The sequence below is a fragment of the Bombina bombina genome, chromosome 5 (genome assembly GCF_027579735.1).
Source record: "Bombina bombina isolate aBomBom1 chromosome 5, aBomBom1.pri, whole genome shotgun sequence".
Taxonomy (NCBI): Eukaryota; Metazoa; Chordata; class Amphibia; order Anura; family Bombinatoridae; genus Bombina; species Bombina bombina.
Window position 1 is genome coordinate 133,806,790 of NC_069503.1, and position 21,995 is coordinate 133,828,784.

At 39.3% G+C, this 21,995-nt stretch overlaps 1 protein-coding gene across 1 annotated transcript in view; it reads right to left on the reverse strand.

Annotated features, from left to right (window-relative positions):
* Window positions 1–21,995, reverse strand: part of PTPN23 (protein tyrosine phosphatase non-receptor type 23) — a 338,041-nt gene that overhangs the window by 284,090 nt on the left and 31,956 nt on the right. Inside the window, exons 3-5 of the mRNA XM_053713701.1 lie at window positions 13,992–14,119; window positions 5,437–5,513; window positions 2,570–2,619 (exon numbers count right to left, since the gene is read on the reverse strand). Coding sequence (XP_053569676.1) covers window positions 2,570–2,619; window positions 5,437–5,513; window positions 13,992–14,119 — 255 coding nt within the window. The remainder of the gene's footprint in view (window positions 1–2,569; window positions 2,620–5,436; window positions 5,514–13,991; window positions 14,120–21,995) is intronic.

A 21,995-nucleotide genomic window follows, 5' to 3' on the forward strand; every position in this document is an offset into this window, starting at 1 on the left:
CTTACCTCTTAATTCTGGCAATTTAGACAGTACTTCTGTCATAACAGTAGCCATGTCTTGCAAAGTGATTTGTATGGGCCGCCCTGATGTACTTGGCGCCACAATATCACGCACCTCCTGAGCGGGAGGCGAAGGTACTGACACGTGAGGAGAGTTAGTCGGCATAACTTCCCCCTCGTTGTCTGGTGATAATTTCTTAACATATAAAGTTTGACTTTTATTTAAAGTGACATCTATACATTGAGTGCACAAATTTCTATTGGGCTCCACATTGGCCTTTAAACATAGTGAACAAAGAGATTCATCTGAGTCAGACATGTTTAAACAAACTAGCAATAAGACTAGCAAACTTGGAAATACTTTTCAAAATTAATTTACAAGCAATATAAAAAACGTTACTGTGCCTTTAAGAAGCACAGAAAAACTAACACAGTTGAAATAACAATGATCAAAAATAGTTATAGCAACCAAATTTTCACAGTAAATGTATTAAGTTAGCAAAGGATTGCACCCACCAGCAAATGGATGATTAACCCCTTAGTACCCAAAAACGGATAACAATTATATAATTAACGTTTTTCTCACAGTCAAATACACTGTCACAGGACTTCTGGATCATGGAGGATGAAGTAGACAGATTGTGACTGAATTTTTACTGTGTAAAAAAGCGCTAAAATAGGCCCCTCCCACTCATATTACAACAGTGGGGAAGCTCAGAAACTGTTTCTATGCAGAAAACAAAAATGACCATGTGGTAAAAATCATGCCCTAATAAGTTTTATCACCAAGTACCTCACAAAAACGATTAACAAGCCAGTAAAACGTTTTAAACATACATTTAAAAGTTATGTATTATTATTTACAAGCCTGCTACCAGTTGCTTTTACTGCAGTTAAGGCTCATACATTATTTCAGTATTTACAGTATTTTCAGAGTCAATTCCATTCCTTAGAAAATACATTCAGTGCACACACACACATATCAGCCTGATACCAGTCGCTATCGCTGCATTTAAGGCTGAACTTACTTTACAATGGTATCAGCAGTATTTTCTCAGTCAATTCCATTCCTCAGAAAATAAATTACTGCGCATACCTCATTTGTTGCAGGGGAGCCCTGCATGCTATTCCCCTTCTCTGAAGTTACCTCACGCCTCAGATGAGAAACAGCCAGTGGATCTTAGTTACGTCTGCTAAGACCATAGAAAAAAACCCAGGCATATTCTTCTTCTAATGCTGCCTGAGAATAAACAGCACACTCCAGTGCCATTTAAAAATAACAAACTTTTGATTGTAGAAATAAACTAAGTTAAAAAACACCACAGATCCCTCACAGCTTCCTTTTTAGTTAGACTGCAAGAGAATGACTGAGTATGATAGGTGAGGGGAGGAGCTATATAGCAAGCTCTGCTGGGTAATTCTCTTGCAGTTTCCTGTTAGGAAGAGAAATATTCCATAAGTAATGGATGACCCGTGGACTGACTACACTTAACAGGAGAAAAGAAGCTTAGATGCCTTTTTCAAATAAAGATACCAAGTGAACGAAGAAAATTTGATAATAGAAGTAAATTAGAAAGTTGCTTAAAATTGCATGCTCTATCTGAATCCCAAAAGAAAAAAATTGGGTTGTGTCCCTTTAAGTTACATCCTCATGCAGCTTACAATGTGTTTAATGTCCATGTAAAGAAAGATGAACCTGCAAGTTCAGAGTTGTCCCATGTTTTTTGTAAAGGCCTAAAGACAGACCAGAGCTTTGTATATGCCTGTGTGAGCAGATGTTTAACTTAACAGTTTCTTAAAAGGTCAATATCCCAAAATAACTGCCTGTTTCCATCAGTTTAGGGTAAGCATTGGACAATCCTACTCAACAGGCTTTAGCAGAATACAATACCTTGGGACAGGGCTTGCCAAATCATCAGTGCCAGGGTGCCTAAAAATGCAAACCCAGTAAATTGCCCTGTCCTGCTCATTGGCATGTGAGAGGTGAGGGAATTACACACACACTGCTCCCCCTACAGGCAGCATGCACTAGCACAGCAGTTTGTTTCACTACAGGATCTCTAAATGACCACTAGACTGATCGATACATGTTTCCATCTCTCCAACGTTCTCATGCAAAATGCTGAATGTGTTAAATTGCATCTGTATGTATGACAATGATAAAACACTGCAGCTAATATGTTATGAACAGTAGCTTAAACCTTTGATTGCCCATTTGTGCTCTGGCCAATTTGTTGCCAGCAATCATGGGGTAAAACCAATGCTGCTGCTACTGAATCCCTTGACAATTATTTTACCCCTTGATTACCCTGTTTGTTTCGCAATGCCACCACAGTACTAATTTATGAGTAATAATTATGTATCATGCAGTATCTTGCATACGCTACTAACCAGTGATGGCTTTACACAAAGAGTTTGTAATAATCTATCATTCTAGTTCTCTCCATATATGTTCGTCAAAAAACATGTGATTTAGTTGGATGTTAAAAACTTATCTACAGATTATATAACCCACTAAACATTACACATCTCCCGCTGAAAAGTTACTTGAGTGAAACAGCCTCACGCACCTCTTCTGATACTCTCTTGTCCATGGCACCCAGCATAGAGTGTAAAGCACCTGCAGGAGGCAAAGACAATGGAAAATCATCTGTGTAATGCACAAGGGATTGTAAATCCATAAACACATTGTAAAATTAGCTTATTTGTACTACCAAGAAGTAAGGTCTTTCTGGTGTGTGCTGTGGTTTACCGCTCATAAAAAAACTGCTTTACAATATAGCCAGTTATTGCAATTATTGTCAGGGTAGTATAACTACCTCTACTGATTAGCTAACAGGCCGAGTTATGCTAGCGAGCTATAGTGCTGTAACAAGTTAGCGCATGCAAGTTTTGCTAGCGAGCTATAGTGCTGTAACAAGTTAGCGCATGCAAGTTTTGCTAGCGAGCTATAGTGCTTTAACAAGTTAGCGCATGCAAGTTTTGCTAGCGAGCTATAGTGCTGTAACAAGTTAGCGCATGCAAGTTTTGCTAGCGAGCTATAGTGCTGTAACAAGTTAGCGCATGCAAGTTTTGCTAGCGAGCTATAGTGCTGTAACAAGTTAGTGCATGCAAGTTTTGCTAGCGAGCTATAGTGCTGTAACAAGTTAGCGCATGCAAGTTTTGCTAGCGAGCTATAGTGCTGTAACAAGTTAGCGCATGCAAGTTTTGCATTAGAATGTCTCTTTAAAAAGGGACATTAAACCCAATTCTTTATTTCATGATTCAGACAGAGCATACAATTTTACACAAGTTTCCAATTTACGTAACCTCTAAATTTGATTAATTATCTTGGTATTTTGTCTTGAAATTGCAGTAATGCACCAGTAGGAGCTAGCTAAACACATGGAGTGTAGCTAAAAAATCAGCAGCTAGCCCCAGTAGCACACTGCTGCTTGTGAGCCTACCTAGGTATGCTTTTCAATGAAAAATATCAAGAGACCATCGCAAGTTATATAATAGAAGTACAGTAGGAAAGTTGGTTAAAGGGACAGTCTAGTCAAAATTAAACTTTCATGATTCAGATAGGGCATGTAAACAACTTTCTAATTTACTTTTATCATCAAATTGGCTTTGTTCTCTTGGTTTTCCTAGTTGAAAGCTAAAACTAGGTAGGCTTATATGCTAATTTCGAAGCCAAGGTTGCCCCCCCCTCTTATCTGAATGCATTTGACAATTTTTTCACAGCTAGAGGGCATTAGTTCACGTGTGCCCGATAGATAATATTGTGCTGAAACAAGTGGAGTTACTTATGAGAGGGCAGTGATTGGCTAAAATGCAAGTCTGTCAAAAGCACTGAAATAAGGGGGCAGTTTACAGAGGCTTATAAACAAGGTAATCAAAGAGGTAAAAAGTATATTAAATTGAAAGTCAATCCTAGCGTTTTTGAAACGCTAGGATTGACTTTTGAAACAAATAAAGGGGGCTTTCATTCATGAAGTATAAGAAATACAGAATAAACAAAACTTAAACATTAAAGAATAGAAATAATGAAAATAAGAACAACAGAAAGAAGGGCAGCACCGGGAGACCAGCCAGCACTGATTGGAGGGCTACGTAGGTTGGATTACCCTACTTTGATGAGTTTATTGCACAGCATTTTTAAATGATAACCATTTATTTTTGGATACCAAATGACATTAAAGAAATATAACTACATAAATATTGAGAAAAATATTGAAGCTTTTAAAAGGGCCATGATACCCAAATGTTGAAACATTTGAAAGTGCTGCAGCATAGCTTTAAAAAGCCGACTATAAAATATCCTCTGAACTTCTCTATGTAAAAAATATAATTTTACCTCAAAATCTCCTAAGTATTCACACCCCATTGTAAAGGACTTTATTGCCGCAAATCAGTATGTCTGTCCCTGGACCTGCAAGGGAGCGAGCCTCGTGCACACTCGTGTTATTTCCCTATTCAGTTTAAGGAAGTTTACTATGAGATCACAGTAAAAGAGTTCATGAACTCAGCACTGCTGATGCTTATTGGCTGCTGTTCATTTCTTCCTCTTTTTTTTTTTTACCTGCTGCTGAACAGTAACTGGAGTATAACTTTTTACACAGCACTTACTCTGGTGAGATGGGAAAGTTGCAAGGTAAAATATCGTCTTTTTTTACATAGAGATTTTAGGGTGATATTTTCCAGTCAGCTTTTTACAGTTATACTGCACACTTTCAAGTGATTTAGCATATGAGTATTATGTCCCCTTAATTAAGCACATGGTGCAGTATCTGCTAAAGAAAACATTTAAACTATGTAAAGTAAAAAAACAAACATCTTCTGAACTTAAAAGGACAGTAAACACCTTTAAAATGTAATGTTACACACAGTAAAAAATATTGCAATATACTTTCATTCCCCCCCCCCCCACACTTTTAATGTAATTCTGAAACTTAAAATGCATGCTGCAGACTTCACCTAGCACTGCAACATCTCTTATTCCTGTAAACGTATCTCTGTCCACCAGAGAGTGCGAAGTGCATCCTGCAGGATTCAGAAAGAACTCTGAGCCTGCTACATACATACTGAATAGGTTTTTGTATGGCTATACCCCTGCACTGCAAAACAAAATAAGTTTAAATAAAAAAAGCTAATACAAGAGAATGTTTTTAAAATAAAGATTTCTTAAAATCATAAAGAAAAGAGCTTAAACCACAATAAAATGCATCTCCCAGAAGCACAACAAACCTCTTTCCTGACCATGTTTGCACATTGATGCGTGATATTTAGGGTCAACAAATTTCAGCAAAAAAAAACGTACGTCAGCATTTTTAAAGTAGCAGCCTATGCATATTTAATACTCCATAATAAGTAAAACATGAACATTGTTTTACAGCTAATATCAACTTAACCTAAGCTTAGGACGGCTGCAAACAAATGCTCTGTGCGCGCTTACCCAGGTTATACAGGACACACGCTTGCTCATACTTGATATCCTTGTGAGTAACCGTCTTCCCAGAGAAGATTTCTGTCCTAGTAAGAGAGAGACAGGAATTTAAATTCAATTTAAAAAGGGACACGCAAGTCAAAATTAAACTTTCATGATTGAGATAGAGCAGCAATTTTAACCAACTTTCCAATTTACTTCCATTAACAAAATGTGCAGTCTTTTTATATTTACACTTTTTGAGTCACCAACTCCTACTGAGCATGTGCAAGAATTCACAGAATATACCTATATGCATTTGTAATTGGCCGATGGCTGTCACATGATACAGGGGGAGTGGTAAGAGAAATTACATTTGTCAGGAAAAAAAAAAATCTACGCTCAGAGCCGTCGTTAGCACTTAAGGGGTTAAAAGAGATAGTGGGGGGGCGGAGAAAACTTCTGAAGCGGCAGGGCGTGTCTTGGTGAAGCTCCTGGTCTCAATTATATTCATATAATATTTAGACATAAACAACTAATATTTGTTCACTTGAGTGCAGATAATAAGGACATCATTGAGAGACTTTGAGGTTGATAGCCGACGGCATACCTACTGACCTACGCTCTTCAGAAAGCCACGCGGGCCTATCTACATATGGTCCCGTAAAAACATAGCCCACTGGTTGCTGCCGCGTGTCTAGGGCTACCGCAAAGTCCCTCCCCCAGTCTTCTGGGTTACAAAGTAGACTAGTTCTACTAAAAAAGCAATACCTCTTTTACGTTCAGAAGAGAACCATCCATTCTGACAGTAAGGAATTAACATAGTTTAAAAACTGAGAGCGAGCATGGAGAATCATTGGGGAGTTTGATTCATGGCTCCGGTTGGTGTCTTTCACAATTGGAGACACTGCTGAGGGTCCTTGGTTGATGCTGCGATTGTCTACAAGGGTTCAGTCTAAAGCCAGAATCGGATGAATAATTTTTACAGCACACAGATGTCAGTAGCATACACGGTATAGAAACATTCTGAAATGACACAACTGGTCATAATACTCTATTACCCACTATGCTACCTCTTTATTTAGACATTTATAACCTGTTTTTTGAGGACAATCCGGTCACTATTGATTCTCCCTGGCTAGAATAACTTATGCCCTAATGACAGCACCCCGAGCCTGATATCTGGAGGGCTAGGAAGTTTTCTGTTATGCCAATCGTTTTTTCTGTTTAGATATCATGGTTTATATGTTATGTACATGTCTACATATTATTTATTTAGATTGTCCCCATTTCCATGTCACTAGGTCATTATATATCACCCCTATTGCGGTCCAAAATCCAGTTATGTGCATATGGTTTCATGCTCAATTGGTATTAGTTTAAGACAGGAGCTGACAGATACATTTATTGTGTTCCCTTTTCCCCTCCTTTCAGATTTGCATGCTATCATAGCCAGAACATCTTATATTGGTGGTTACCTATGTATTTACAGAGTCATTCCACTTGTCTTTATTATTTCTACTAAAATATGGGAGCACTTATTGACTTTTACTAATCATAGCAATGTTTCACTATTTTGTTAGACTTATAATTGCTGATGTTTAATGTTTGCAAATGTTTTCAGATTGCCTACGCTGGTAGAGAAGAATGAATCACTATACTAGTTCAAAGTCAGGGCCAATCTTATACTATGGCGCTATGCTATGAAGAAGTTTATTCATGGAGGTTTGTTGTTACTTAACTTGATGTGAGCAATGTCACATAATTATTTCATCTAAAAGATTTCTGTTTATTGGATAGTTATGCAGTCTAGGATGTATCTGATTTAAAGTTTTACCCTATATTTCTAAGGTAACAAAAAGTAGTAAAAGTGGGGTGGACGCTTACTTCATGTCACTAGCTGCTAGATAATTTAGTCATTGATGTCTCAGTTACACACCTGTACTGATGTCTAGTTACCCTTACTTATCTTGCATAGGGACGCCATTCATTAACATTTTTTTGCCCTATCTTGCAGATAAAACAAAGAAGTGCAGATTTACTGTTTTCAGATTAATGTTTATAACATCCTTATGGGCTGCGCCGCGTTGCCTGCGGCCGGGACGGCGCGGTGTGACAACCTTAACCTGTAGTACTTAATTTTGGGGATGAGAGGAACAAACTGATGCCTTTTCTGTTTCTGTACACTACACATTGTACCCAAACATATTTATAAAGACTGTCCTAAGTTAAAGTAAGTCCTCTTCTCGCATGTCAATGTCTATATATTTATCTACCACCAGCCTGGGTTGACATACACCGTATCATTGTAGTGTTATCTATAAGAGATCAAGTATACCTCATATCGCTCATCATTGATTCATTCCCACAATCTTATGATATCCCATTTGCTCTCACTGTCATACTATTCTAGATGCATATAATCTCTTATTTGTACTAAGGCCCAAGAGCAACCGCCACGCATGCTAAGCTCCCTTTCTCTATCCTAAGTGCTTACTATGTGATGGCTCTGTACATTTTCTATACCCATAGATCTACGCAAGGTGAGTTTACCGAATATTTGCTAGCTTTTTCATTTTATCTTTTCTCATTTGTCCTATAATAGACCTCATAGAGACTATCTCACCGTGGAGCCGCTTAATAACAAGGCTATTGTTTTATTAATTTTCCTGGATAGGCCCCCCTTTTTTATTTTTACAGGGTCCAAGAGCGACTGTATCTTGTGCTTAAAGGGTCAGTAAACCTTAAAAATAATGTTATATAATTCTGCACATAGTGCAGAATTATATAACATTATATTAGCCAAACTTTATAAAACGTAATATTCACTTTGAATTGAAAAGAGAAAAAAAAAAAAAAAAAAAAAAAAAAACAGCTATTTTACAGACCCGCACTATAACACTAAGTGCAGCTTGCTCCTGCTGTCAGACAGAGCAGGAGCGAGCTGCACTTAGTGTTATGGTGCGGTCGGGCCGGGCTGTGACTATACAGCTGGCCCAATGCGCTGTGTGAATAAAACAGACCCGCTCAGAAGAGCACAGAGAGCGGGTCTGTAAAACAGCCGGGGTTTTTTTTTAATTCAAAGGGAATATTATGTTTTAGAAAGTTTGGCTAATATAATGTTATATAATTCTGCACTATGTGCAGAATTATATAACATTTTTGAGGTTTACTGTCCCTTTAAGCCCCTTTCCTACACCATACAGATTTCATAGGTCCATGAGTGGCCTTCTGAAGTTTTAGAGGGGCTTACATCTTAGAGGGGAAAAAAATGAGGTTCCTTTTCTATAGTTCCATTTTCGTACCGATCTTTTGTACTTACAAAGTTTTACATACTGTACTCAACTGCTCCATGTTATTGATGTACCTATTGTGGATATTATTGAACATCTGTTTCTTGTTATATATTTGACTAACCTCAATAAAAAAAAATAAAAAAATAAAAAGGGATATAGTGAAGTCCAAATTAAACTTTCATAATTTAGATAGGGCACATAATTTTGAACAGCTTTCTAATTTACTTTTATCATCAAATTTGCTTTGTACTCTTGGTATTCTTTGTTGAAAGGTAAATCTAGGCAGGCTCATATGCTAATTTCAAATCCCCTGAAGGCCGCCTCTCATCTGAATGCATTTGACCTTTTTCACAGCTAGAGGGCGTTAGTTCATGTGTTTCATATAGATAACACTGTGCTCATGCACATGAAGTTATTTAAGAGTCAGCACTAATTGCCTGAAATGCAAGTCTCTCAAAAGATCTGAGATAAGGAGGCAGTCTGCAGAAACTTAGATACAAGGTAATTACAGAGGTAAAAAGTGTATTATTATAGCAGTGTTGGCAAATAAAGGGATTAGCTATCTTTTTAAACAATAACATTTTTGGTGTTTACTATCCCTTTAACTTCCATTTCAGGTGACCCTGAAACGATGCGACAACGAAGCAGCATGCGCAGCTTCATACATGGAGTCCTAAGTGCTATTGCATTGTCTTTTTATCATGCTTTTGTTGATTATGCAAATATACTGTATTTACTGCAAAACAAAGGTGTGATGTTAGAAAATACTATGGACAGAGCTTTCTTTAAAGAGGAATATCATGCTTTAAAGGCAGTAAATTCTGTCTAGAGTAGAGTCATACATCAGTAAGATTAGACCAGTCTACAGGCTGACAGACAAAACATAGTAGCGCTTTAAAGGACTACCTTAGCGTTCCTGTGGTGTGCTTCAGTTCACCTATACCTATAGTTCTGTGTGATGTAGGATTCTACTTCATTGAGTTACGTACTATATTTTACTGTGTTTAAGACAGAAATGATTTCCATTCACCAATGACAGTGTACTAGAGCATATATATTTATTTGCATAACAAATGTTGAATTCAAAAACAGTGTTGAGCACACCACTGACTGGCAGATGTGACTGACGGACACTTGTGTGTTCTGGATCATTGCCCTACTGCATTACCCTGTTGCTCTTCAGATCACTGATGGATGGACTGACATTCTCATGCAGAGTTCTCTGATAAAAATTAGAATTGATGGTTCCTTCAACAATGCCAGGTTACCCAGTGCCTTCCTTGTAAATCGCCACAAGACCCTGATGCTGCCTCTATCATGCTTGACAGCTGGTATGAAACTCTTATTATGGACCACTTGCCAAAATACATTTGTCTTATTTGTCTGTAGAGCATTGCTGCAGAGAGCTTGATAATTAGTCAGGTGCTTCCTGGTCAAATAGAAAAAAAACATTTATGGCTTTACGTCCTAGAAACCCAACTGAGATGAAATTCAAAATAAATTGTTATCCGATCTGCCATTGTTCCCAGAGCAAGACGTTTCATATCTGCCTGTCCAAGGTCCATTAATCTGAAAGAACCAGATTCTGACAGTCTGCTTGCTGACAGAACTTCAATGCACCGCTGTTTGTCCTAGCCAATACCTTTTCATTCAGTAAAAAAAACAAATAATATTGAATGCATCTTGAAGCACCTGAGAACGCCATGTCCAGGTTGTCAGTCATTACTCCACAACATATGTAATCTCTAAAGCTAGCTAAAGCTCTCTTAATGCAAGGTTCTTGGTTCAAACATATTCATTTCCAAAAATTACTCTCTGCGACTCCCACATGACCTGCCCATTCATGAAGATAGACAACCTATCTTTGTAATGCCAGGATGACAATTTTAGCAGGAAGTAAATGAATGGACCTATTACACCAACATGACTATTTCAGTAGGAGAATGAGAAATGACTTTTTCCTGTACAAGTCACTTGACTTTCTAAGTGACAAGAAAATGTATACTTCTATTAAACAGACTAAAATCATGGATGAAAAATCTCTCGTCTCACATGATCAGCCATCCATAAAAATAGAAATACTCTAACATTATATCTATCTTTTTAAGACTGGTATTCCAACTAAGCCAAAAGGATAACGTTTCCTAACTGCAGATTTGGAGCATTAAAAAATGTGAACATGAAATGATACATTCTATAAAATAAAAAAATCTATCTAGATCTAGACCATAAATGGATTCTACTAAACAGTTTCCCTAATATTCAAGATTTTGTCATGAGGAAAAAAATATTTAGAGCTCAAAGATCCAGAACTGAATGCGAGCACTAGGATTTTTGACCCCATCTCTACAACTGGCATATGACTTGATTCAGTCTTACGGAAATTCATCTTGCTGCAAGTGCCTGATAATAAGAGAAAAGATAACAGGGAAACAAACACATTATGAACAGAAAACTTACATTCTACAAATCATCCCCCACTGAAAAGAATAATCAGCATAAGAAGCCTAAACAGGAAGACCTGCACATATTTATGTTCTGTGTAGATAATGACACCGGTTCCTTACATCACAAGGTTGTGGCTAACTAATCACTAATGGCATGTAAGGATAGCTACCACTTTACCATCTTTCCTATGAAAAACATTCCTCCGTGAAGAAAATTTCTAGATTATATCCATAAAGAAGCTTTTTCAAAAGGGAAAAGAACATACCTATCTAGATTTACCTTCCACAGACAAAGTCTTAATCGGCATGAAAAAACAAAGGAAAGTGATCCAAGCACAAGGCAATTTGCATCACATAAGAATCAGCATAGCTCTGCAACACAATGATTTTAGGTGCTCCTCATGCCACAAGTTCTCGACTACACCAGGTCAACCAACACCTCCAGTAATGGTTTGACTATGTGCATCAGAAAACACCAGCACCCATGAAACACGTCTAAGTGTGAATACAGGGCCAGACAGACGCAGCAGCATTAAACAAATAAAGACAGGTACAGGCAGATAAATACAGAGGGTTACAGTTTTGTGGATATGAACAGGTATTCTTTGCACTATGAGGGTTTGGAGGACGGGACAGCCCAACAAAAATCCCCATCAAAAAATGTAAACTGGTTATCTATATGGATAGAAACAAGGGCAAATTTTAATGTATATGATGCATTACAACCTCAAATTGTCATCTGTAACAAATAACCTAAGGCTGAACTCTAGTGTAAGTTACCATGACTTCATAACGAATACACAAAATGCTAATGGTGCCCATGAAATAGAACAATGCAGCGCACAAACGAACACAACTTGTGGGGATCAGAATCCTTCAATGCCACATTAATGTGTAAGTGTAGCTCTTAAACTTTTGCGTCACACCAGAATGATGAACATAGATCAACCTGAGATCCCTCTCCCATCATACATGGGTCACTGTACAACACATGCTATTTATATCTTACGCCACCAGAAACAATAAATACAATTCAAACTACTATTATAAGAAACATTAAAAGCTATTGAAATCATGTATAGCTCCTAAACAGCAGACATGAGTTCCCTAGAGTACAAGCATTAGGAAATAACAGATGCACACAATCTTCCAGCAGGTGAGCACTACCTACCCTAAGGTCAGTGACACACAGATTGGTGCAGGAATGGGCTGATTTGAAGCAAGTGATGTTTACCCTCTGTCTGTCTGTGAGCGAGCCAGATAACACAGGTGAATAATTAGTGTGACAGTAAGAAAAATATACTGGGCAGTTTGATGTTTGCCACCTTTTACTTGGGAAACACAAAATCCCAATGCATAATCTCTTGCCTATGAGCTATTAGAGGTATGTTCCGTATGATAAAAATGTAGGTAATATGCAATGTTTATTATCCCTGGTTATGTTATTTGGTAATATTTTCAATTACTTTTCTTTGAAGCAAACAAAGCAATAAAAACGCAGAGATGACTGCACGTGAACACGAGGTGCAACAGCAGATAACATAAGAGCACGCATATCATTCTATATGTACAAACACAGGGCCAGATTACGAGTGGAGTGCAAACATTTGTGCGAGAGCGATAAGGGGTTTATCGTGGGTGTTTGCCCTCATTGGGCTTAATGCTGGTATTACGAATTGAAAGTAAATGCAAACGCTTGAGCGCAATTGTCATTTAAGCTAGAATGATTAACGTGTTCTCAGAGCTGTGGTTAACTGATTCGCGATACTAAAAAATTGCACAAAACACATCAAAAATACATTGCAAAGTACAGTTACACTCATAACACTATTTAATAAAATTATTTAAAAAAAATATTGCAAAGTTATAAGGGCTCAAAGATATGAAATCTCAGGTGTTAGAAAAAAAAAAAAAAAAAAAAAAAAAGGACGGCAAAGGGCTTTAACATTGAGATACACATTATATATATATTTACACGTCACAATTTACCAAGTCTCACACGGAGCGAAATAAGGCATCAGCTGTTGCACGCTGCAAAAAAGTGCATTATCTGTTATAGCCTTCACTCTCTATATAACTATAGACTTGACACATAAGGAGCGAAGTAGTCTACAGCTTGTGGGGTTAACAAACGTACTCTGTTACTGTTTTGACTGGTGCTCTTTTTCTGCATAGGAGGTTAATCGCTATCAAGCCTCTTGTCCTTAGAGAGTGTGCCTCCATAGGTGGAGAGCTTATCCTGTTTGTATCGTGTAAAGTGTTACACTACCTGTTTTATTACCACATATTGACTAAGTGTTAATACATTATCATCCCCCGTACTACTAGCCCCTGTTATAACCATAGCAGGATCATTTTAACCCATTGAACCTCTTGGGAGTGACAATATTGCAACTTTCTGTCAGATCATCAAGACTGAGGATCCAGGAATAACTGGGCTAACGGAAGGACGCTTGAGGGCTGTGACTCCTGTGCGCTAGTCTATCCTTATTATATATATTTTTATATATATATATATATATATATATATATATTTTTATATATATATATATATATATATATATATATATATATATATATATATATATATATATATTTTTATATATATATATATATATATATATATATATATATATATATATATATATATATATATATATATATATATATATATATATATATATATATATATATTTTCATGTAATCTGGGCCACACTGTATAAATGGAAGCATTGCAGAAGTTTTACAGATTCATCTGGCTGGCAAATAAAGACCCGTTAAATTAATTAAAAAATCTGCAGAGGTTCATCATAACAAATATCTGTCTGAGAATGTCTCTTACCAAGAGATCGGGACAGCTGCCTCTTGCTCGAACCCCATGGGGATGCGGCTCTGCAGGTAATGGAGCTGTCCAAAGTACTTGCGCAGCACACTGCATCCTTCAAAGTCACGTGGCACATTCACAGCACTCTGTAGGAGAGAGTTACATAGTTTATCATTTCATAAGAAAAAACATCCAGGTGGATCACAAAATACACAAGGGAAAGGCTGCCCTTTTAAAGAATACATTAAAAACAGAGTTTTTAACCCCTTCCGCCAATCGGATGTAGATCTACGCCATGCGGTACATAGATAATCGTACCGCATAACTTAGATCTACGCCCAACCTTCAGGAAGCTCCAGACTTGCTCACATCTGCCTTCATATGCTAACAGAGCACAAATCAGTGCTCCATTACTATGTGAGTGCAGACTGCCTGATCGTTACAGACAGTGACACGGTCTGTGTCACTGTCTGTAACAATGTCCATTTGTGCCAGTGGAAAGTTTGGAAGGGATAGAGGGGAGGCACAGTGGTGGAGGGAGTAGGGATGGGTGTGGTCCTACGCTACAGAAAATTAAGTGTGGATGGGACCTCTAAACTACAGAAAATAAAAATAATAATACATTTAAAAAAAATATATAAATAAATAAATCTGTAAACTTAGTACTTGCAGATAGCTGCCAGTATCTAAGATGGCGGACTCTATTGGGAGGGGGCAGGGATCAGGGAGGTGGGATGCTAAGGGGGGACCCTACACTGCAGAAAATATAAATAAAATGTATTTATTTAAAAAAAAAAAACTAAAACTTCATACTGTCAGACTGTTTGCCAGTACCTAAAATGGTGGTCAAGAGTGTGGATGTGGTGGAGAGAAAGATGTTTGGGAGGGGGAAGTGTCAGGTGGGAGGGCATTAAAAATACTATTACCCTTAGCAGCTGACCTAATAACCCCTTTACTGCAGGGAATTTCAGAAGTGTGGTGTGCAGTTGCAATTAGTGGCATTTTAATGGCAAAGCCATGCATTGTCTGCTGATTCTGAACAAAAATGAACCCCAGAGAACCTTTTACAACTATTTGTATTATGACTGCAGTATTTCTGAGTAAATAATTTCAGTGAGAAACCCAAAGTTTGTGAAAAAGTAAAACAAAAACAAAAACAAAAAATGTATACGATTGTATATGGCAGCGAACCGGTGGCATGAAATATACCAAAAACAGAATTTATGTTTACCTGATAAATTTCTTTTTCCAACGGTGTGTCCGGTCCACGGCTTCATCCTTACTTGTGGGATATTCTCTTCCCCTACAGGAAATGGCAAAGAGAGCACCCAGCAAGAGCTGTCCATATAGCTCCCCCTCTGGCTCCGCCCCCCAGTCATTCGACCGACGGTTAGGAGAAAAAGGAGAAACTATAGGGTGCCGTGGTGACTGTAGTGTGTAAAGAAATACATTTTTCAAACCTGGTTAAAAACCAGGGCGGGCCGTGGACCGGACACACCGTTGGAGAAAGAAATTTATCAGGTAAACATAAATTCTGTTTTCTCCAACATTGGTGTGTCCGGTCCACGGCTTCATCCTTACTTGTGGGAACCAATACCAAAGCTTTAGGACACGGATGAAGGGAGGGAGAAAACCAGGTTACCTAAACGGAAGGCACCACAGCTTGCAAAACCTTTCTCCCAAAAATAGCCTCCGAAGAAGCATAAGTATTGAATTTGTAAAATTTGGCAAAAGTATGCAGAGAAGACCAAGTCGCTGCCTTACAGATCTGATCAACAGAAGCCTCGTTCTTGAAAGCCCATGTGGAAGCCACAGCTCTAGTAGAATGAGCTGTAATTCGTTCAGGAGGCTGCCGTCCGGCAGTCTCATAAGCCAATCGGATGATGCTTTTCAGCCAAAAGGAAAGAGAGGTAGCAGTAGCTTTCTACCCTCTCCTCTTACCAGAATACACAACAAACAAAGATGATGTCTGTCTGAAATCCTTTGTTGCTTCTAAATAGAACTTTAAAGCACGGACCACATCTAGATTGTGTAACAAGCGTTCCTTCTTTGAAACTGGATTCGGACACAGAGAAGGAACAACAATTTCCTGGTTAATATTCCTGTTGGAAACGACCTTAGGAAGAAAACCAGGCTTGGTACGTAAAACTACCTTATCTGTATGGAATACCAGATAGGGAGAAGTACACTGCAAAGCATATAATTCAGAAACTCTTCTAGCAGAAGAAATAGCAACCAGAAACAGAACTTTCCAAGATAGTAACTTAATATCTATGGAATGCATGGGTTCAAACGGAACCCCCTGAAGAACTGAAAGAACTAAATTTAGACTCCATGGAGGAGTCATGGGTCTGTAAACAGGCTTGATTCTAACTAACGCCTGTACAAACGCCTGTACATCTGGCACTGCTGCCAGACGTTTGTGTAACAAAACAGACAGAGCAGATATCTGTCCTTTTAAGGAACTAGCTGACAAACCTTTAGCCAGACCTTCTTGGAGAAAGGAAAGTATCCTAGGAATTTTAATTTTACTCCAAGGGAATCCCTTGGATTCACACCAACGGATATATTTTTGCCATATCTTATGGTAAATCTTCCTAGTTACAGCTTTTCTGGCTTGAACCAGAGTATCTATGACTGTATCTGAAAACCCACGCTTAGATAGAATCAAGCGTTCAATTTCCAAGCAGTCAGTTGGACAGAGACTAGATTTGGATGTTCGAACGGACCTTGTACTAGAAGATCCTGCCTCAAAAGGTAGCTTCCATGGTGGAGCCGATGACATATTCACCAGGTCTGCATACCAAGTTCTGCGTGGCCACACATGGGCTATTAGAATCACCAAGGCCTGCTCCTGTTTGATCCTGGCTACAAGCCTGGGAAGGAGAGGGAACGGCGGAAATACATAAGCTAGGTTGAACGACCAAGGCGCCACTAATGCATCCACCAGTGTCGCCTTGGGATCCCTGGATCTGAACCCGTATCGAAGAACCTTTGCGTTCTGGCGAGACGCCATTAGATCCATATCTGGAATGCCCCATAGTTGAGTTAACTGGGCAAAAACCTCCGGGTGGAGTTCCCACTCCCCCGGATGAAAAGTCTGACGACTCAAATAATCCGCCTCCCAGTTGTCCACTCCTGGGATGTGAATTGCAGATAGGTGGCAGGAGTGATCCTCCGCCCATTTGATGATCTTGGATACCTCTCTCATCGCTAAGGAACTCTTTGTTCCCCCCTGATGATTGATATACGCTACAGTCGTCATGTTGTCCGACTGGAACCTTATGAATTTGGCTTTTGCTAGGTGAGGCCACGCCAGGAGCGCATTGAATATCGCTCTCAGTTCTAAAATGTTTATAGGGAGAAGAGACTCTTCTCAAGACCATAGACCTTGAGCTTTCAGAGAGTCCCAGACCGCACCCCAGCCTAAGAGACTGGTGTCGGTCGTGACAATGACCCATTCTGGTCTGCGGAAACTCATTCCCTGAGACAGGTGATCGTGAGACAACCACCAGCGGAGAGAATCCCTGGTTACCTGGTCTACTTGAATCTGGGGAGACAAGTCTGCATAGTCCCCATTCCACTGATTGAGCATGCACAGTTGTAATGGTCTTAGATGAATTCGAGCAAAAGGAACTATGTCCATTGCTGCAACCATCAATCCTACTACTTCCATGCACTGAGCTATGGAAGGCTGAAGAATAGAGTGAAGAACTTGACAAGAGTTTAGAAGCTTTGACTTTCTGACCTCTGTCAGGAAGATCTTCATTTCTAAAGAATCTATTATTGTTCCCAAAAAGGGAACTCTTGTTGACGGAGACAGGGAACTCTTTTCTACGTTCACCTTCCACCCATGAGATCTGAGAAAGGTTAGAACAATGTCTGTATGAGCCTTTGCTTTGGAAAGAGACGACGCTTGGATTAGAATGTCGTCTAGGTAAGGTGCTACAGCAATGCCCCTCGGTCGTAGAACCGCTAGAAGGGACCCTAGCACCTTTGTGAAGATTCTGGGAGCAGTGGCTAAACCGAACGGAAGAGCCACGAACTGGTAATGTTTTGTCCATGAAGGCGAACCTCAGGAACTGATGATGATCTTTGTGGATAGGAATATGCAGGTACGCATCCTTTAAGTCCACGGTAGTCATATATTGACCCTCCTGGATTGTTGGTAAAATTGTCCGAATGGTTTCCATTTTGAATGATGGAACTCTGAGGAATTTGTTTAGAATTTTTAGATCCAGAATTGGCCTGAAAGTTCCCTCTTTTTTGGGAACTACAAACAGGTTTGAGTAAAAACCCAGACCTTGTTCCGCTGTTGGAACTGGATTTATCACTCCCATTTTTAATAGGTCTCCTACGCAGTGTAAGAATGCCTGTCTCTTTATCTGGTCTGAAGATAAGCGAGACATGTGGAACCTTCCCCTTGGAGGAAGTTCCTTGAACTCTAGAAGATACCCCTGAGAGACTATTTCTAGTGCCCCCTACTAGATCCGGTCCCGGATCGGGGGCTACCCCTTCATGCTGTCTTGGTAGAAGCAGCAGGCTTCTTGGCCTGTTTACCCTTGTTCCAGCCTTGCAATGGTTTCCATGCTGGCATAGGCTGGGAAGAGTTGCCTTCTTGTCTGGAGGCCGCAGAGTTAGGATTCGGTCCGTTCCTGAAATTGCGAAGGAACGAAAATTAGATTTGTTCTTAGCCTTGAAAGTTCTATCCTGTGGGAGGGCATGTCCCTTTCCACCAGTAATGTCTGAAATAATCTCTTTCAATTCCGGCCCGAAAAGGGTCTTACCCTTGAAAGGAATATTAAGCAATTTATTCTTGGACGACACATCCGCCGACCAGGATTTTAGCCAAAGCGCTCTGCGTGCCACTATTGCAAACCCTGAATTTTTCGCCGCTAACTTAGCCAATTGGAAAGCGGCATCCAAAATAAAGGAATTAGCCAACTTTAGTGCGTGAATTCTGTCCATGACTTTATCATATGGAGTCTCTTTTTGGAGCGAATTTTCTAGTTCCTCGAACCAAAAATACGCTGCCGAGGTGACAGGAATAATGCACGAGATTGGTTGAAGCAGGAAGCCTTGCTGAACAAATATCTTTTTTAGCAATCCTTCCAATTTTTTATCCATAGGATCTTTAAAAGCGCAACTATCCTCAATAGGAATAGTTGTGCGCTTAGCTAACGTTGACACTGCCCCCTCAACCTTAGGAACCGTTTGCCATGCGTCCCTTCTGGGGTCAACAATGGGGAACATTTTCTTGAATATAGGAGGTGGAACAAAAAGGTATACCTGGCTTTTCCCACTCCTTAGTCACTATATCCGCCACCCGCTTGGCTATCGGGAAAGGCATCAGCGTGCACTGGGACCTCTAAGAATTTGTCCATCTTGCACAATTTCTCTGGAATTACCAAAGAATCACAGTCATCAAGAGTAGTTAGGACATCCTTAAGCAGGGCGCGGAGATGTTCTAACTTAAATTTAAATTTTACGACATCAGTGTCTGCCTGCTGAGAAACTTTTCCTGAATCAGAAATTTCCCCCTCAGACAGGCCCTCCCCTCACTGCCAATTCAGATTGATGTGAGGGTATAACTGATAAATTGTCATCAGCGCCAACCTGCTCATCTTTTGTATTTAAAACTGAGCTGTCGCGCTTTCTAGGGTAGGATGGCAGTTTGGATAACAGATTTGCTATAGAATTATCCATTACTGCTCTTAACTGTTGCATAGTAACAAGCATTGGCGCGCTAGATGTACTAGGTATCGCCTGCGCGGGCAAAACTGGTGTTGACACAGAAGGAGAGGATGAGGAACTATCCCCACTACCTTCATTAGAAGAATCATCTTCGGCAATCTTATTCAATGTGGCAGTACTCTCCATACTTTGTTTGGACGCTATGACACAATTTGCACAAACATTAATTGGGGGAACCACCTTGGCTTTCATACACACAGAACATAAGCCATCTGAAGGTATAGACATGTTAGACAGAATTTGGCAGGCTAATAATGCAATAAAAGTGTTTTTAAAGAAAAGCGTTACTGTCCCTTTAAATAATAAACAGGCACACTTTATTTCTGATATATTGAAAAACAATAAAGGCAATGTCCGATTTTTACAAAATTTTTACCCCAGAGTCCTAATGCCCTGAAAGTATTGCACACCAAGTTTCAAGACTTTAACCCTTAAAATGAGCAAACCGGAGCTATTTGTTCGATTAGACAATTTTAGTACACTACAATCACAGCCACAGCCTTGCTGCGGCTTTTTACCTTCCCTGAGAGTTATTCAGCAATGAAATAAACCTTCCAGAGTCCGTTTTAGTATGCCACAGGACCCCTCACATGAAGCTGCATGCACTGCCATGGAAGTAAACTGCGCAATTGAGGCGCGAAAACGGGGCCTCCTTCCTCTGCATACCAGAGTGAAGGGGCCTTCCTGACTGAAATAGCCATCTAACTCAATGCCAGGCGATAAAAAACGTTCCCAAAGTGCTTTTAAGTGCACAAAACACTCTAAATGCCATTAAAATATGAAATAAAACAATCGATTTAGCCCACAATAGTGTCAACCAGTGTATAGCCCATTTGTAAGCCTTAATCTGTTATGAGTCTAAGAAAATGGCTTACTTACCCCTTAAGGGAAAACTGACAGTCTTCTACCATTAACATGTCTTGTTAGAAATATGACTGATCATACCTTGAGCAGAAAAGTCTGCAAACTGTTCCCCCCAACTGAAGTTCTCTGGGCTCAACAGTCCTGCGTGGGAACAGCAATTGATTTTAGTTACTGCTGCTAAAATCATACTCCTCTTTAAACAGAACTCTTCATCCTTTTCTGTTTTAGAGTAAATAGTACAAACCGGCACTATTTTAAAATAACAAACTCTTTATAGAAGAATAAAAAACTACAACTAACACCACATACTCTTTACCATCCCCGTGGAGATGCTACTTGTTCAGAGCGGCAAAGAGAATGACTGGGGGCGGAGCCAGAGGGGGAGCTATATGGACAGCTCTTGCTGGGTGCTCTCTTTGCCATTTCCTGTAGGGGAAGAGAATATCCCACAAGTAAGGATGAAGCCGGACACACCAATGTTGGAGAAATAAGCCTAGATCACATATACATACAGTTGTGCGCATAAGTTTACATACCCTGGCAGAATTTATTATTTCTTGGCCATTTTATTCAGAGAATATGAAGAACACAAAAACTTTTCTTTCACTCATGGTTAGTGTTTGGCTGAAGCCATTTATTATCAATCAACTGTGTTTACTCTTTTTAAAATCATAATGACAACAGAAACTACCCAAATGACCCTGATCAAAAGTTTACATACCCCAGTTCTTAATACCGTGTATTGTCCCCTTTAACATCAATGACAGCTTGAAGTCTTTTGTGATATTTGTGGATGAGGCTCTTTTTCTTCTCAGATGGTAAAGCTGCCCATTCTTCCGGGCAAAAAGCCTCCAGTTCCTGTAAATTCTTAGGCTGTCTTGCATGAACTGCACGTTTGAGATCTCCCGAGTGGCTCAATGATATTGAGGTCAGGAGACTGAGATGGCCACTCCAGAACCTTCACTTTATTCTGCTGTAGCCAATGACAGGTCGACTTTGCCTTGTGTTTAGGATCATTGTCATGTTGGAATGTCCAAGTACGTCCCAAGCGCAGCTTCCGGGCTGATGAATGCAAATTTTCCTCCAGTATTTTTTATAACATACTGCATTCATCTTTCCATCAATTCTGATGCATCTTGAAAACAGCCACACCACATGTTTTCTGAGAGTCCTGTATTTCACCTGAAGTTATTTGTAGGTTTTTAATTGCATCCCGATCAATTTTCCTGGAAGTTGTGGCTGAAATTTTAGTTGGTCTACCTGACCGTGGTTTGGTTTCAACAAAACCCCTCATTTTCCATTTCTTGATTAGAGTTTGAACACTGCTTATTGGAATTCTCAAGTCCTTGGATATCTTTTTATATTCCTTTCCTGTTTTATACAGTTCTACTACCTTTTCCCACA